Source organism: Dama dama, chromosome 18 (genome assembly GCF_033118175.1).
Source record: "Dama dama isolate Ldn47 chromosome 18, ASM3311817v1, whole genome shotgun sequence".
NCBI classification, from domain to species: Eukaryota; Metazoa; Chordata; class Mammalia; order Artiodactyla; family Cervidae; genus Dama; species Dama dama.
This window is the reverse complement of record NC_083698.1, coordinates 48,245,007-48,262,566: the sequence shown is the minus strand read 5'-3', so window position 1 is coordinate 48,262,566 and position 17,560 is coordinate 48,245,007. Positions and strand designations below refer to the sequence as shown.

The window sequence follows — 17,560 nt, the reverse complement described above, 5'->3', positions numbered from 1 at the left end:
GTGATCTTTTCAACCTAGGGACAGAACCAGCATCTCCTGCACTGCAGGCAGATTCCTTACTGCAAAGCCACCAGGGAAGCCCTACCTAGAAGGAGCTCTATCTAATATACAGAACTACTTTGAGTTTTTCCTCTGGTGAAAAAAACTGCCCCCTTCTGAATTTCCTGGTTGTTATTTTTGCTTTTTTTCTTTTATAAGCTCTGCTCAAATTAAAAGATGTTTGATATTTCTGGGCTAGAAATTATACTATGTATGAATAAAATGACTGAAAATAAATTAGAACAGAAGCTGTATTAACAGATGAAGCATAAGATAAAAAATAAAAACCCAAATAATAACCACCTAGGTTACCGCCTCTAACTGGTATATTACCAGAGGCAAATTCCCCATGATGATTACCCATTAGTTTATGCAAAGTGGCTTGAAGCTCAGTCCATTTGCCAAATTGACTCTTGCCCAAATTTTCCTGGCAGGCCAATTACCAGTTAACCCTCCTATTAGTAGTCTCAGCAGGAACCAACGCATGAATGAGCGCTAAGCTTCTTCTCCCGCCTAGAGAGGCCAACCAGAGCAGCGTTCAGGCCAAATGTCTTAGAATCACCACAGAGCTCTGCCCAGTGTCAGATAATAAATACTTGAATTGAAGATAATGGGACCTTTGCTTTCCCTGACTTTTGCTCTGGCAGTGATTTGATGACCTGGGTTCATTTAAAATAAAGGATCTCTGTGTCTTAATGCTTTTAAATTTCTAAAACTGCCATTTATTCTACATGTAAGAGACCTGAAGATGTCTGGTTACTATATTAACTCTCAAGAGTAGAGGTGACAGGTAATTTTATTGCTGAAATGACTCTGGTCTTATCAGTTGCTATGTTACCTTATTTTCTTCATAAATAAAGATCCGGGATAAGAGTATAAACAGTTACTCTCCTTACACGTTACAAGCTACTGGAATAGAATATCCTTCTGGGACAAAAGGTAGCACTGCCATTCAGAAAGACCCTCCACTGAGATGGCACAGCCAGTCAGCGCGGCCATAAAGGACCTCTGTGTCTCCATAATACGTGGGAGACAGATCACTGGCTCATTCCATACCAGCCTCTCAGGACCCATAGGACAGAAACAATTTCCTTTCACTTCCAGCCAGGTTGGAAATGACCCAGGCATTCAGAAACAAACAGGATGTAAGCTGATTTTTTAAAAAATCAGCTAGATAATAAGAGCTTTGATTCAACTCAGAATTGAACTCAAAGCTTTAATTCAACTTTTTTTCTCTCTTATTAAGACAAATGATAGATAAAATGCAAAACTGAAGTAAAATTTGGTAAAGCATGCATTTTATGTATTGAATGAAAACTACAACAAAAACAAAATATTTTCTTGATTTTTGATAATACAGCACAAACCCCATCAGACATACTTTATTATGAAATAGCTCGTTTGACACATTAAAAACGTAATTGAAATGTGTCTCATCCAAGACATACAAGCGAGCCTTAGTGACATCAACGGAAACACACTGGCTCTTAGCTTATGTGGTTTGTGGGGATTTTTGAAAAGCTCTAAAAGATCTTTGAAAAGATCTCAGTGGTTGTCTGCAGGGCTTTGTAGATGGTACGCAGAGTCCAGGGTAAAATGGTGTGATTTGGTCTCACATTCAGGGAAGACCTTCTATTCTTTACTATTTACTCATGCTTTAGTCTTCTACCATGTGCATACTGAGCAAAGGTTTGCTTTTATTCAACACATATCCCAGAGCACCCGCAAATACATATTACTGCAAAGAAATAATTACAGGGAGAAAGCCCATACAGTCAATGACAGCATCATAAATATTTATATAGGATAGTACATTCAGGTTAACTGTTAATCAGGTGTTAAATGTGAGCTATAACAAATTCTCTGAAAAGGACAAATAGAAGACTCATTTTAATTTATGTTTTAATAATGGTTGGAAGAACATACTACTTTTAACTCTAATCATACCAGACATCATTACCTTCTCTGTCTTCCTCACTCTTTTCTAATAAAGGGAATCAGTCGTCTCAGCAGTATATCAGAAGGACAAAATTTAAACTTCTATTTCCTTATGGTTGATCACAGTAAGCTTTCATCACTTAGGACTCTTTGAAGCGTGTGCTCAGTGCAATAAATGTGTATTTGTGTTGCTGGGGGAGGTGAGGCAGGCGGAGAAGGTTGGTTTTAATGAAACACATGTGAGCAGGAGCCTGGAGGTCTGCAGCAGACACACCATCAGACCCCAGAGGCGAGTTTGAGATGAACCAGAACTTCAAATGACATGTTATGAGACTGCATATACTAAGCAAACTTTCATTCTATTCTCATACTATTTTCATTTAAAAAAAATAATAATTTCTAATTGCAAAGAAATACAGGAGACAGAAGCTAGATAAAGAAAGTTGGGGATGCCACCGTATGATCAGTCCTTGTTGCATTACTGGATCACCCACTGAGCAGTTAAACATGCCTTAGGGCATTAGGAAACAGAATCTCCCTCCAAAAATCCCTATTTTAATGAAAGCATCATAGTAACTACGATGGGAAACATAATATTTCATACTTCTTTTATGATTTAGTGATATTTTTGAGTTACATTTGAGAAGGGTCTCCATAATTTGTCAGTATTTTGCATTCCTAAAAATACAGCATTTAAGAACAAAACAACAACCTCGGAAGTGGTCTCCTCATTCTACACTGTGTTATGGGAAGAAGGACTATTGGAAAGTCTCAATACCTTCTTTTGTCTGCTCTCAGCAGCAGCCAGCTGTGTGGACATCCTTTCTTGCATTTTTCTGCAGTGTGCCATGACTGCTTCGAGGATGGAGAGGGGGTTGGTACAAACTGGCTTCTTCTCTTTATCGCTGGCACCTGCTTCATAGTCTCTCTGTAGTGCCAGGAATGGGTCATTTAAATTAAATCTCCCATACCGTTCCTGGATAAATACCTCCTTCCTGCGAGCCTAGAACAAAATCAGAGGAATGTATTCAGGAAAAGAAATGAAAATATACAGAAAAATATTCATATGAAGTTTTGTGGTTACTGCTCCAAATGGTATTCACAACCGTCATGAGTCATGGCTTACGTGTGATGTCAGGTGGTGAGAAGTAAGGAGATTGTGACCTCAAACCCTGACCAGTCTGCGAAGCTATTCAGTCTATGTTCAAAAGTTCTTCCTTTAAGAATATAGTCTTTTAAATTGCAAAAGATGCAAAAACAGTTTTTTTCTTCATGATGCAGACCCCTTCAAGGATCTGAATTTTAGGTTCAGTCTTTTCTCATTTAAAGTAAAATAAATATCAACAATTAAAATAATTTTTAACAAAAAATAAAAAACAGGCAAAATACTGTTTACAGAACTTATATTTCACATAATCTTCACCATGTTAAGTCACAAAATATAAATCTCCAAGTTTTGTATAATCAGAAAGGATTTTATAAATATGTGAAGAAAATATTTCATGAATTTTTTAATGTCAAAAATCACAACATTCACATTTTGTGAAATGTGACCAACTACCAAAAAAAAAAAACTCCAGAAAATTAGGAAGATGCAAATGTCTTCTCATAACTGAAGGACATTAAAATATAGTTCACAGAATCCCAGGAAAGAATGTAACCTCATTTTACTTTAAATGTCAGTCCATCAGCGTCAAAGTTAATTTCACATCCACTTGGCACTAAATGCAATTTTCTATAATTAGCCTACAATGGCCTTTGCATAAAATGGAAAATAGCAGGAAAATAGTAGTAGGAATATATTGAAAATGAGCAACATTTTCCTAACTCAGGTCATTCGGAATAACTACTAGAAAAAAATTATTCTATGCCACTGCCAGTGGAAAAACTAAATTACTTTACAATAAATTAAGCTTAATTTTCCAAAATGTCAAAGATGTTTTCTAAAGAAATATTACATACATTTCCTTAATTTAAACCAACTGCACTAACCAACTCAACTTTTCCATTTTAAGACCACTATCAGCAAGCCAACAAGTAGATAAACACGAATGCAAATGACAAGTGACAAAATCTAACATTTCTTTTCCTATTACCAAATTAGATTAGAAAATATAATTTAAGAAAAGTTCAATTCACCATAAAATTTAAGCTAGCTTTCAGAGGATTATTTTAACCTTAAAAAATCAAAGTGGTTTGTAAGTCAAAAAACATTTGGTACTTCTAGATTCTTCAAATTTGATTATATAATCAATGCACTAAATAAGTATTACTTTAGAGATGCAATTACAAAAGCAATTTCATTTTATCCTAACTTTTCTCTTAATTTTTATTCAATGTGGTGGTTCATCTTCCACCCCTGAGTGAACACTTGGGATAGTCCCCATGGTTTTTCTAATAATTTTTATCTGGTATAATACCTATAGTCACTGTAAAATATAAAAATCTCAATTTGGTTTTTAGAATATGGTATGTGGTATGATGGCTTCTCTTCCCCAGCTAGGATCTGCACCACCTGGGAAAGAAGTGTTTAAGAAAACCTGTCTTTTTTCATTCAATTTTCTTCCCATCTTTCCTAGTTATTTTCATCCTCTCCAGATTGGAAGGGACCAGAGGTAAAGGATGAAGATGAAGATGGAAGTGAGGGGACCAGGAGCACTCTACCTGAATGGTTCAGTCGATAAACTGGCCTTACCAACTGAGTGTAGCAAACATTTAACACATTATTTTCCCAGGAAGTGCCTGGTGACTTTAGAAAGCCACCCCACCTTTCCCACTGTTAGGGACTCTTCATCCACAGATTACATAGCCTGCAGGGCCCAGTACAAAGTGAAAACATGTGATCACTGCTCAAAAGTTATTAAGAATTTCAAGATGGTAACAGCATACCTTCTAACCAAGCCTGAGGCCGTTCTAAGTGCATGACCCTTTGTGACCACACGGCTTGCACGACCATGAAGCCAGCCTTGCATACACATCTTATGTAGCATCCAGAATTCAGTATTTTTTGTAACCTGACTTCTCTGCTGAATAGGCACTGAATCAATCTCATTCTTACTCTGTGATGACCATGGCCCAACCTGGTTCATGGGAAACTCCTGAATCTTCATTTAAACAAACTCTGGGAGGGCAAGATGACCACTGCAACCATCTTTCTGGCACTTCCATAGAATATCTGCTTTTTCAGCCCCACCTCCATTCAGAGCACCGAGACCTTCAGGAGAAACCTAGTAAGTCATTAGCTAGTCCGTCTGAAGTACTTTCTTCCTGAGATGAAGGGAAAAGCAACTAGATGGGGCAGGATGCACAGCATTCTCTCCAGAGAAACGCCCCTTGATAAAAATCCTTTCTCTCTTGAATTTCCAACAATTACATTTTTTATACCCTCAATGTGGGTAAGGAGTTTAAAAGTCAAAGGTGGATTTCAAATTTCTTCTGAAAATCTGGCATATTGGTCCTCATTTTAGCATCCATATTTATTATTATAGGTCCCCTGCTCAAACTTACATTTTAACAACCAATTAAAATTACCTGATGTCTACTTACATATCCAACATATTTTATGATGTACAATACTTGTAACACTAACTCAAGCCATTTTTAACCATGTAAGTTATTCTTAAACCAGAGCGAATTTTTGATAAATGGAATATGATTAATTTTATGTAAGAGGTAAATACATATATCATAGATCTATTTCTGGTTTAAACAGGTATCATGGTCTGAAAAATTTAGTATCTGTTTTTTTAACTACTGTGAAAGTTTTGCACATGTGTCATTTTTGTTGTGTTTTGGCTTTGCTTTTAAATTACTAGTTTTAACTGTGGCAATGTTAACTGTAGGCAATTTTTTTCTGCTGGAAATGTTGTATAATTATATATGCACAGGATAATAAACATAAAGCTGTCAGTTAGTTTGCTTTGCTTTGCCAATATGGACTGATGCTTAACCTTTCTGATAAAGTTCAAGACACATACTACTAGATTCTTTTAAGGGAAGAAGCAATGCTAACAAGCTATGCAACTTTGGTATCTTTAATTTTCAAAATAAGTTCAACAAAGCATCCTCATTTGTCTCTAAGACCACTCAAATACACATAGCAAATACAATTTCTTTTTCTTTAAAGTTCCTAAAGCCTGGAAACATCAGGTAAAATGAATTTCAAAGACTGTACGTACTCCATTAACATAAAACTGAGAGCTCATCCCAAGTTTTACTGTTTTCAGAGGTACCTGTTAATAATTCTATTCTGTAGCCATACAGGAATTTTTTATACATATTACATATATTCAACAAATATTTTATATACTTATATTCAACAAGCATTTTATATACTGCTGTATTCAAGTTATAAGCAGGGGTTCCCATTTTTCAACTATGGAAGTATTTCTTTTAGCATTATTGTAAGAAGTATACCTTTCTTAGTACATCTTTCTTTGCAACAGAGTTCTTAATCTTGAATGTACCACATTACTTTTAATAAGGGCAGATCAACAATATAAAAGTATTAGTATTTAAGGATACTGTATAATTAAAAAGGACTTGAAATGTGTATAATACTGAGTTTGAAGAAGACTTTCCCTAAAAAAAGGAAGAGCTGAATGTGCAGATAACTTCTTGGATTATGCATCAGAATTACTTGAGAATGAAATGCATTTCAGGGAAATGAGTCATTATGAAGCCACATGCTAACTATAATTATAAAAACAGACTCAAACTCTTAAACCACTGATACACTGATAAATAAAAACATAATTTCATCAAAATCTGAAACTATATAGAATCCTGAGAAAGTTGCAAGCAAGAAATAAAAACATGGCCATTATTAATGGAGGATCTGCCATACAGAGTTCCTACTTTTGGCTTTCATTGTTCTGTAAGATCAACTGAAGTAGGTTGGACTCAATTAGCAAAAACAAAAGGAAAAGTACTTTAGCTATTCAACTTTTTCTACAGCATATAATCCTCTTAGGAAAAAAAGAAAACCCTAAAAACTTGAATTGTAGGTCACAATTACAACATATCACCAACTGATTTTAGAACATATTGACAAACATCACATTATTTTGTCTTTTGAAAAGCTGGAATGATTTTGTAACATTAAAAAGTATTAATAAAAGGTGACTTTTACTAAGAGCTTATTTTTTATTACAAGATGTTTCCCATTCATTTTCTCCTAAAATTAAGTTCAGGAGATAGCCACTTTTTAAATTCACATTTTATAGACAAGCAGACTGAGGCTTAGAAAGATTAACTTTCTCTCCCAAGGTCACTTCAACAGGAACTAGTATTCAGCCCAGGCGGTATTACTTCAAAGACTACTCTGAAGCATTTTGTAATTTATGACTAGAGTATTCTGGAATAGTAGAAAGGGCTTCAAAAATTAGTACTCCTTACAACATTATTCATAAGTGCAAAATACAATCCAATAAGAAAAAGAAAAATGGTTCCTAAATACGCTTTTCCCCAAAAGCATATTTTCAAAAGGCACTGAGTATCTGAAAACTAAAAAAAAAAAAAAAAAATTAATAAATAAATAAACCAAAACCCACTAGCATTAATACAGATCTAACTGCAAGAAGACGGCAGAGGAATTAGGTCTTCAGCTCCAGCCTACACAAGGCAGAGGCCACTATCAAGGGTGCCAGCGACACAAAGGCACAAGGGGTGATGCAAACGATGAGTCCAGTCTGACTAGATGGACTTTCACAGGAAATACTATGAGTCAGTTCTTAAGTAGAAACACTTAAACAAGCATGAAAACCATGTGGGCCTGCAATCAACACTACATTCAAGGAATGAACCAAGAAATGAGCACTGCCCCTCCACACCTCAAATCCAGACTCCACATCAGGCTTCATTAATTAACAGAAAAGATCTGTCAATCAGAACTAGACAATCTCTACTGGGCTCACTTCTGGGTGAAATATTTAAAGAACGATCAATAGGAAAAGGACTTGATAGAACTGAATAGAAAAAGAAAACAGGATGCTTAAAAGACCTAAAGAAGCATGATAACAATCTTTCACTATCTGAAGTAATTTCATCTTTACAGAGGTATTTAACTATTTCCATGATTCTCAAGGAACAGAATTATTGCCATTATAAAAAGCAATGTTTAAGGGTCAAAGCCATTCCAAAGTAATAATCGGCTGCACTGGATTGAAGTGAAATCTGTCTGGCAGCGTTTCAAACATCGGCTGAAATGGTAGAAATGGGGTGGGTGCAGAGTCTCAAATATCAGGAAGGCTGTCTGCTTCTAAACTGCTACACTTCTCTCAAACTCTGAAATACTATTATTCAATATCAAGAGGGATGGAATTTTTTTCCAAGCAGCCAACATAAGAATTTATCTATCTAGCTCCAAATCTCTATCTTAGTGGTAAGGAGTTCCAGTAGACCAAGTTTTTATTTTTTAAACTAAAATTAAGTGCTCTTTTAAGAAGGAAAAAAAATCCTACTTGCAAATAGATGTCATTCTAGGAGTGAGTTTACACATTCATACACAGTGTGTGTGCATGTGCACACACACACACGCATACATAGTACTTGAGTGGACCATAGAGGGTGGAACAACTATGTCAAAGTTACACAGCCTTTTGGAGAACAACAGTCATTGCCCCTTCAGTGATTACAAAGGCTTAGAAATTCACTAGCCAGGAACAAAATGTAACTTCCTGGAATAAAGAATGTCAAAAAGTCTGAGTAATTTAGTCCAGTGAGCACATTTCAGACATCGCTGATATGTGGCAAGACATACATGGGACACAGAAATGGAAGGCATGTCATGACCTTTCCTGCAAGGCAGGAGGAGGATGTCATGGAGCTGCCATAACATCCTACCTGCTCATGGACAAAATAATCTGGATGTGTAGAAATTGTCATGCCAGTCATATACATAAAGAATACTGTGAACCATATACTATGAGTGACTTAGATTTACCTGATGCCTGAGGTTAAAATCTGGAAGTCATACTTCAATAAATGACCTATTTTCTCACAGGAAAGCAGACCACTCTAACAGTATCTGTGAAATGGTTTGATTTCATAGAAACCAGAGCCAGAAGTAATCTGTCAGTCCTTTATTTTGACCCTGCCTGCCACTTAACCACCTTGCAAACACCCATCAGTGTTCATCTCAGCTAGAAATACGGCCCACGTTCAACTGTAAAAATAAGATTACCCTTATTCCCTAACTAGGTCAAGAGTGGCAAATCATGCCTCATTGTTCCGCTCTCTTGCTTAGACATTATTACACTCTCAGCACACTTTAAGCCGAATCCAGGATAAATCCTATTTATCTTAATACATCTCTCCAGGCAGTCACCACCCATCAATCAGAACTGGAGCACGGATGAACTCACCTGCCAACTCTGCCGTGGGCAGTTAATTGCTGCAAAGTGCTGTATCTTTACCTCTGTGTGTTTGATCAGCCGTGTCCATCTCTTTGCGACACCATGGACTATAGCCTGCTTGACTCCTCTGTCCATGGGATTCTCCAGGCAAGAAAACTGGAGTGGGTTGCCATTTCCTACTCCAGGGGATCTTCCCCACCCAGGGAACGAACCAGGGTCTCCTGGATCTCCTGCACTGGCAGGCAGATTATTTACCACTGCTAGACAGTTAAAACCATGCCTTTTATGTCTCTAACATGAGCTACCAGTTTAAAACCCCATGTATACCAATTATTTATTTAAGGCTGCAGAAATAATGGTTCTATTACTGGGATTAGTCATGTACAATGACTTATAAACATTCCATATCAAAACACAATTTTAAATTTTATAAAAGAGGCACTATTACTCAATGTTAATAGAAAAAAAAAAAAAAACTAAATGTGCTTATCCAAACCTATAAGCATACTTGACATACTCTACATTTTGATTTAAAATACAGTTTGCTAAGCTTTGGAAAATATAATAAAAGAAAAAAAAAGGAACAAAAAAATTCAAGATTCAATTATCAGAAAGTAGTCACTATTAAGTTTGCCTGGTACTCTACAACTTATTGTTTACAAGCATATATTTAATACTAAACAGTTATCAACGACTTAAGGGAGTATGTTGCAAGTAAACTTTCTCATTTAGTTTGCTAAACAGTTCCTATTTCAATGATCTGCATCAATATCTAATAGTATTCCACACATGAATCCTTATATACTAAAAAAAAGCTTAGTTTATTACTTACTTTACTTTCAACTGTTCTAACATACCTGCGGGTAAAATGTGGGACTATTAAACTCACTGAGGTAGAATTACTGGGTTAAAAATAAAACTATTTTGGTATGAAAGGATATTTCAATATCTGCAAATGAACTAAGGTGATATCCCTCATCAATAGATTAAAAAAACCATATGATCATTTCAATAGACGCAGAAAAATCTTCTGACAAAATCCAACATCCACTTGTGATTAAAAAAAAAATCCGTCTAGAAAGAGGGCATAGAGGGAATATATCTCACCATAATGAAGACTTTTTGAAATACATTACCAAATTTCTCTTTAGTGGGGAGTCTGCCAATTTTATTCCCATCAGCAGTAGTGATTTTGTGTCTACAGTTATGAGAGAGATTGGTCCACATTTTCCTTCTTCATCTTTTAAAACTCTTTGTCAGTTTGAGGATTAGGATACTTCTAATCTTATTTAACTTATATGCAGAGTATATCATGCAAAATGCTGGGCTGGATGATTCACAAGCTGGAATCAAGATTGCTGGGTGAAATACCAAGAACCTCAGATATGCAGATAATACCACTTTAAAGGCAGAAAACAAAGAGGAAATAAAGAGCCTCTTGATCAAGGTGAAAGAGGAGAGTAAAAAGGCTGGCTTAAAACTCAACATTCAAAAAACGAAGATCATAACATTTGGTCCTGTCACTTCATGGCAAATAGATGGGGGAAAAGTGGAAACAGTGACAGATTTTCTTTTCTCGGGCTACAAAATCACTGCAGATGGAGACTGCAGACATGAAATTAAAAACACTTGCTCTTAGGAAGACAAGCTGTGACAAACCTAGACAGCATATCAAAAAGCAGAGACATCACATTGTGGGCAGAGGTCTGTATAGTCAAAGCTGTGGTTTTTTCCAGTAATCATGTACAAATCTCTGAGAGTTGGACCATAAAGAAGGCTATGTGCTGAATAATTGATGCTTTTGAACTGTGGTGGTGAACAAGATTCTTGAGGGTCCCTAGGACACAAAGGAGATCAAACCAGGCCATCCTAAAGGAAATCAATCCTGAATATTCACTGGAAGGACTGATGCTGAACCTAAAGTTCCAATCCATTGGCCACCTGATGAGAAGAGCTGACTCATTGGAAAAGACCCTGATGCTGGGAAAGATTGAAGGCAGGAGGAGAAGGGGATGACAGAGAATGAGTCAGTTGGATGGCATCACTGACTCAATGGACATGAGTGTGAGGAAGCTCTGGGAGTTAGTTGGTGATGGACAGGGAAGCCTGGTGCGCTGCAGTCCATGGACCTGCAGAGTCAGACATGACTTCGTGACTGAACAACAATTGCAAAAAAATGATTTGGGCCATGATGCTCCCTACTGCATTTTCTGAAAAGTTTTGTACATATTAGTATTATTTATTTGTTGAATGTTTGATGGCATTTATCAGTGCAACCATCTGGGCTTGGAGTTGTTTTTAGGGAAAGTTTTTGATAATGAATTATAAAAACAGATATAGAGCCATTTGGAATTTTATTTCTTCTTGTATCAACTTCTATTTTTCAAGAAATGTGACCAATTTGTCTAGGGGTGTTAAAATTTTTCACAATATTCACTTACTATCACTTTAAAATCTGTATGATCTGTAGTGATAATACTTTTTTTCATTCATAATACTGGTGAAGGAAGTTGGCCTTAGGAAGCATCACTACAAACAAAGCAAGAGGAGGTGACAGAATTCCAGTTGAGCTATTACAAATCCTAAAAGATGATGCTGTCAAAGAGCTGCACTCTTTATGCCAGCAAATTTGGAAAACTTGGCAGTGGCCATAGGACTGGAAAAGGTCAGTTTTCATTACTATACCAAAGAAGGGCAATTCCAAAGAATGTTCAGACTAATACACAGTTGCACTTATCTCATACGCTAGTAAAGTAATGCTCAAAATTCTCCAAGTTAGGGCTTCAACAGTACGTGAATCAAGAACTTCCAGATGTTCAAGGTGGATTTAGAAAAGGCAGAAGAACCAGAGATCAAATTGCCAACATCCACTGGATCATAGAAAAAGCAAGAGAATTAAAAAAAAAAAAAAAAGAATCTGCTTCATTGACTATACTAAAGTCTTTGTGGGGATCACAACAAACTGTGGAAAATTCTTAGAGATGGGAATACCAGACCACCTGACCTGCCTCCTGAGAAATCTGTATGCAGGTCAAGAAGCAACAGTTAGAACTGGACATGGAACAACGGACTGGTTCCAAACTGGGAAAAGAGTACGTCAAGGCTGTATACTGTCACCCTGCTTATTTAACTGATATATAGATTACATCATGCAAAATGCCGGGCTGGATGAAGCATAAGCTGGAATCAAGATTACTGCGAGAAGTATCAATAACCTCATATATGCACATGACACCACCCTCATGGCAGAAAGCAAAGAGGAACTAAAGAGCCTCTTGATGAGGATGAAAAACGAGAGTGAAACAGCTCGCTTAAAACTCAACATTCAAAAAACAAAGATCATGGCATCCGGTCCCATCACTTCACAGCAAACAGATGGGGAAACAATGGAAACAGTGACAGATTTTATTTTCTTGGACTCCAAAACCACTGCAGATAGTGACTACAGCCATGAAATTAAAAGATCCTTGATCCTTGGAAGAAAAGCTATGACCAACCTAGACAAAGCTATGTTCTACCTAGCAGTCATGTGTGGATGTGAGAGTTGGACCATAAAGAAGGCTGAGTGCTGAAGAATTGATGCTTTTGAACTGTGGTGTTGGGAGAAGACTCTTGAGAGTCTCTTGGACTTGCAAGGAGATCCAACCAATCCATCCTAAAGGAAATCAGTTCTGAATATTTATTGGAAGGACTGATGCTGAAGCTGAAGCTCCAATTCTTTGGCCACCTGATGAGAAGGGCCGACTCACTGAAAAAGAGCCTGATGCTGGGAAAGTTTGAGGGCAGGAGGAGAAGGGGACAACAATGGATGAGATGGTTGGATGGCATTATGGACTCAATGGACATGAGTCTGAGTAAGCTCTGGGAGTTGTTGATGTACAGGGAAGCCTGGCATGCTACTGTCCATGAGGTCATAAAGAGTCAGACATGGATGAGCGACTGAACCAGAACAAAAATTAGTTTTTGTGTTCTTTTGTTCTCGCTCATTTTAATCAGGAATACGTCAATTTTGTTGATTTTTTCAATAAGCCAGTTTTTAGCTTTATTAATTTTCTACTGCCTATTTTGTACTTTTCTAACTGCTGCTGTTTAGCAACAAAAATATTTCCTTCTACTCATGTTTACTTTGCTCTCCTCCTTGTAGTTTCTTAAAGTAGAATCTCAGGCCACCGATTTGTATATCTTTCTCCTTTTTAATACGAGCATTTAAGGCTCTCAATTTTCCTATAAACATGGTTTTAGCTATATTTCAAATATTTTGAGGCTGTATTTTAATGCCATCCATTTTCCAATTTAGTGATTCTGTCTTTGTCACACAGAAGTTTCTTTTTTTCCAAAACTTTACATATATTTGGAATTTTCCCTGAGAGATATTAAAACCTACTGTGATTATGAAATTCTCTATTTCTCTCTTGAATTCTGTCAATTTTTACTTCATGTATTCTGAGGTACGTTATTAGTTACATTGGAGAAGAAAATGGCAACCCACTCCAGTATGCATGCCTGGAGAATTCCATGGTCAGAGGAGCCTGGCAGGCTACAGTCCATGGGGTCACAAAGAGTTGGACATGATGGAGTAAGTAAACAACAAATCCTTTTATTATTACGAATTGCCTTACTTTTATAATACTGGGTTTTATTTATATATTTTATTCTATTTCATTTATCTTTCTATCCATACTTCTCCAGGACAAAAGTTTTTATTTGTATTATTAAATGCCACCCACCAAAAGAACAAGCCTCCTTCACAATATGTTTTTAAAAATTTCTTTGCTATGCTACCAGTTTATTCTCCCAGATGAAATTGAGACGTATAAACTTCTAAAAAGTAAAACAATGATAACTTTGACTGAAATTATGTACAAATTAGTAACACATTTGAAAATAGAGGGCTTTTTTCATAAAATTAACTCTTGTCATGGAAAATATCTTTTCACTTATTAAAATTTGCTTTTATATCTTAGTTTTCTATTTTCAAATTGATTAGCCTAACTTTGAGAATAAAAAAGATACTTTGGACAAATCTTTGGAAATTTTCCCACTTTCCTAATTATCTCTGTATAGTACATATACTGATTAAAATTGCTAAAGCAATAGTTCTTAGTCCTAGCTGCTCATCAGAATCATCTATATAACTCCGCAAGCACTTAGTTTTGGCCCAACACATTCAGTAAGTCTACCAAGATTCTCCTAACTATGCTGATGCCCCAGTCAAGGATAAGAATAACCAATTTCTTGCTTATCTTTACACTTTTCTACCATTATATCAAAACTTAGTATTTTTATGCTTATGCTCTACACTTTTCTACCATTATATCAAAACTTAGTATTTTTATGCTTATTCTCTACACTTTTCTACTATTATATCAAAACTTAGTATTTTTATGCTTACTCTCCTAGGTAGATCTTTAGGTCACTTACTTTTCAAGCAGCTTTTGGATGGGAATGCTTTCTATCTGTACTAGTCTTTAGATGATTTCTACTTCCTTCTTACATTTACGTTGTCTGGGTAAAAACATTCTCAAGGGGTTATCCTAAGACTCCTTCCGTATCCAATAGTACACAGGAGCAAGTCCAAAGCCAAGGTGGATTTCCTCCCTTTCAGGTAAGCCTTCTCTTTTTCTGCCTGATTAAATCAATTATTTCTCCATCCTTAAAATTAAGAAATAACATTTAAGATTATTCCTGGTGTTGGCTGGTATTTTCCTGGCATGTAGCTTTTTCTTTTTTCTGTAGCTTTTTCATCTAAAGACTCCGCTACATCTTGGTTACAGCATCCATTTCATTTATTCTATTCTCTCTTCATGCATGCATGTTCAGCCATGTCCACCTCTCTGCAACCCTATGGGCTGCAGCCTCCCAGGCTCCTCTGTCCGTGGGATTTTCCAGGCAAGAACACTGGAGTGGGTTGCCTTTTCCTCCTTCAGGGGATTTTCCTGACCCAGGGCCTGAACCTGTGTCTCCTGCACTGCAGGTAGAGACTTTTTTTTTTTTTTTTTTACTGCTGAGCCCTTTTTGAGGAGCATCAATTTTTCCCCAGCAGATCTCCATTCTCTATGCTCCACACACATGTATCTTCATTTCTATTTTATCCCTTTAATCCCTTCCTCTGGGTTCTGGGAAATCCAAAACTTGTCATGGATTCAGTTTTTTTTTATAGTGCTGATATTTTTTCCCTCTTACTTCTAACATATATTTTCATTCCCCTAGTGCATTTTAAATTCTCATGACAACCACACTAGGTAGGTACTGTTGTCTTCACACTATAGATAAAAACAATGAAGCACTGAGTGGGTGAGGGGCTTGACCAGGGTTGTGTGGCTAGAAGGGGTGCGGCCAGGACTCTCTCCAGCCTCCAAGACACAGGCTCCATTCTGAGATTTCTTCCCCTCAGCTTTGTAGCAGTTGTCTCTCCATCACAATCTGGCTTACCCACCATTCAGTCTAATTTCAGAGCCTGTATTTCCTTGAATTTTAAGACACAAAGCAGATGCTCTCTAAAAATTACTTTCTAAAATTTACTTCTCATGTTAATTTTTGTCAGATGGAGGTTGTTCCTTTGCATTTCAAGTGTTATCTTCCTTGTTCTATGCTGCTAAACCCTTCATAGGCCTTACAGATTTTTCTCTTTCTTCTCCTTGTTTCTGCTGACTCCATCTTTGGATCAGTAGGAGTCAACCCAGATCTGATTTTTAACCATAAGCAGGCAGGTAGAAGCTCCCTGAGTATCTTTACTCTCCATCCGAACTGCTACTAAAATGCTTCTCGAATATGGGCAGCAGTGAGCAGATGGGTGCAAATTTACATTGCAATGCTGCTCTCAGCTGAGAAGCGTGACAGCCGTGCGCGAGACACGGCTCCTGTTGGGTGGCGCCCACCCTGCGCGTTAAGGACAAGGGGTCTCCTTGGCTGAACTTGTCCCCTAGGTATGCGGGCATGTCTTTGGCATCCTTGGTCCTGAGAGAATATCAGGGAGTAGCCTGGACGCCCAGATAGCTCTCTGGTTGTTGCAGCAATCCTGCTTTCTGACGCTTCTCCTTTGTGTCACAGGAGGGATTTCAATCAGCAACTCCCTACTTATCCCCCAGCCTGCCCTCGCCTCCCCAGATCCGAGGAGGTAGAAGTGGGCTGGCTCTTTCCAAGTTACGGTTCCACTTCCTGAGAGGGCATCACAGGGACCCAGGAAGTGAGTCAGTCCATATCAACATTCTACCGAGCAGATATTCCTTTATTTTTCAGGTTATGGGGAGTGAATCTGTTGAGAGTGGGCTCAGCAATCAAGGTACATACACTCAGGCTCGTTACTTTATTCCCTTGGGTCTTCTCTGGTTTCATAAAAGAATACCTAACCCAGGAAGTTGTCACTGTTGTTTTGAAGGATTAAATGAAGTAACACAGGGAAGGCACTTAGCTGGGTGTCTGGAAGACAGTGTGTGTGTAATAAACAAGTGAAGTGAAGAAGTGAAATCACTCAGTCGTGTCCGACTCTGAGACCCCGTGGACTGCAGCCTGCCAGGTTCCTCCGTCCATGGGGTTTTCCAGGCAAGAATACTGGAGTGGGTTGCCATTCTTTCTCCAGGGATCTTCCTGACCCAGGGATCAAACCCGGGTCTCCCACACTGCCGACAGACTCTTTATGGCCTCACACCTTCGATGTAAGCCATTTTACTAATGATAACATTCTTTCTAGCTTGCAAGTTTTTGCTTATTTTTGTATCCTTTAGCCTATCTCCTTAGAAAAATGAGAAGTTAGGAGTCAGAGGCCAGTACCAAGTCAAGTGACCGTGTTAGTTATAGCTCCAAGACATTTATCAAGCTTCTAGTACATTGGGTGATTGTGTTCATGTGTGTGTTCACACCTCTAGAACTATTCTGCCTCTTCAATTGCATCATAATTCTTAAGGCAAAAGTCCTGGGCTCCTCAGGGTCCATTATTCTAGACACCCCTCCATGTACTGAAGGTGTGCTCATGAGATGCTACACGTGCAGCAAAAGCGACTTACCATGTCAGTTGATGGAAATGAACTCACCAACCAACACTTAAATGTATATGAACATGACATTCCAGCAATAGAGAAGACATAGATAAAACAGTCTTTTGAGATATTTTAGAAAGATTACAGTGCAAAATACAAAGACCTAGAATAAAACACAATAGAATCCTATTTCAATATCACTCTTTAATACGTGAAATCGGTTCTAATGTAAGTTCAATGATGTGTTCTCAA

At 37.4% G+C, this 17,560-nt stretch overlaps 1 protein-coding gene across 1 annotated transcript in view; it reads right to left on the bottom strand.

Moving 5' to 3' along the window:
* Nucleotides 1–17,560, bottom strand: part of CTTNBP2 (cortactin binding protein 2) — a 164,451-nt gene that overhangs the window by 95,943 nt on the left and 50,948 nt on the right. The window contains exon 3 of the mRNA XM_061165289.1: nucleotides 2,756–2,980. Within this exon, the coding sequence (XP_061021272.1) occupies nucleotides 2,756–2,980 (225 nt within the window). The remainder of the gene's footprint in view (nucleotides 1–2,755; nucleotides 2,981–17,560) is intronic.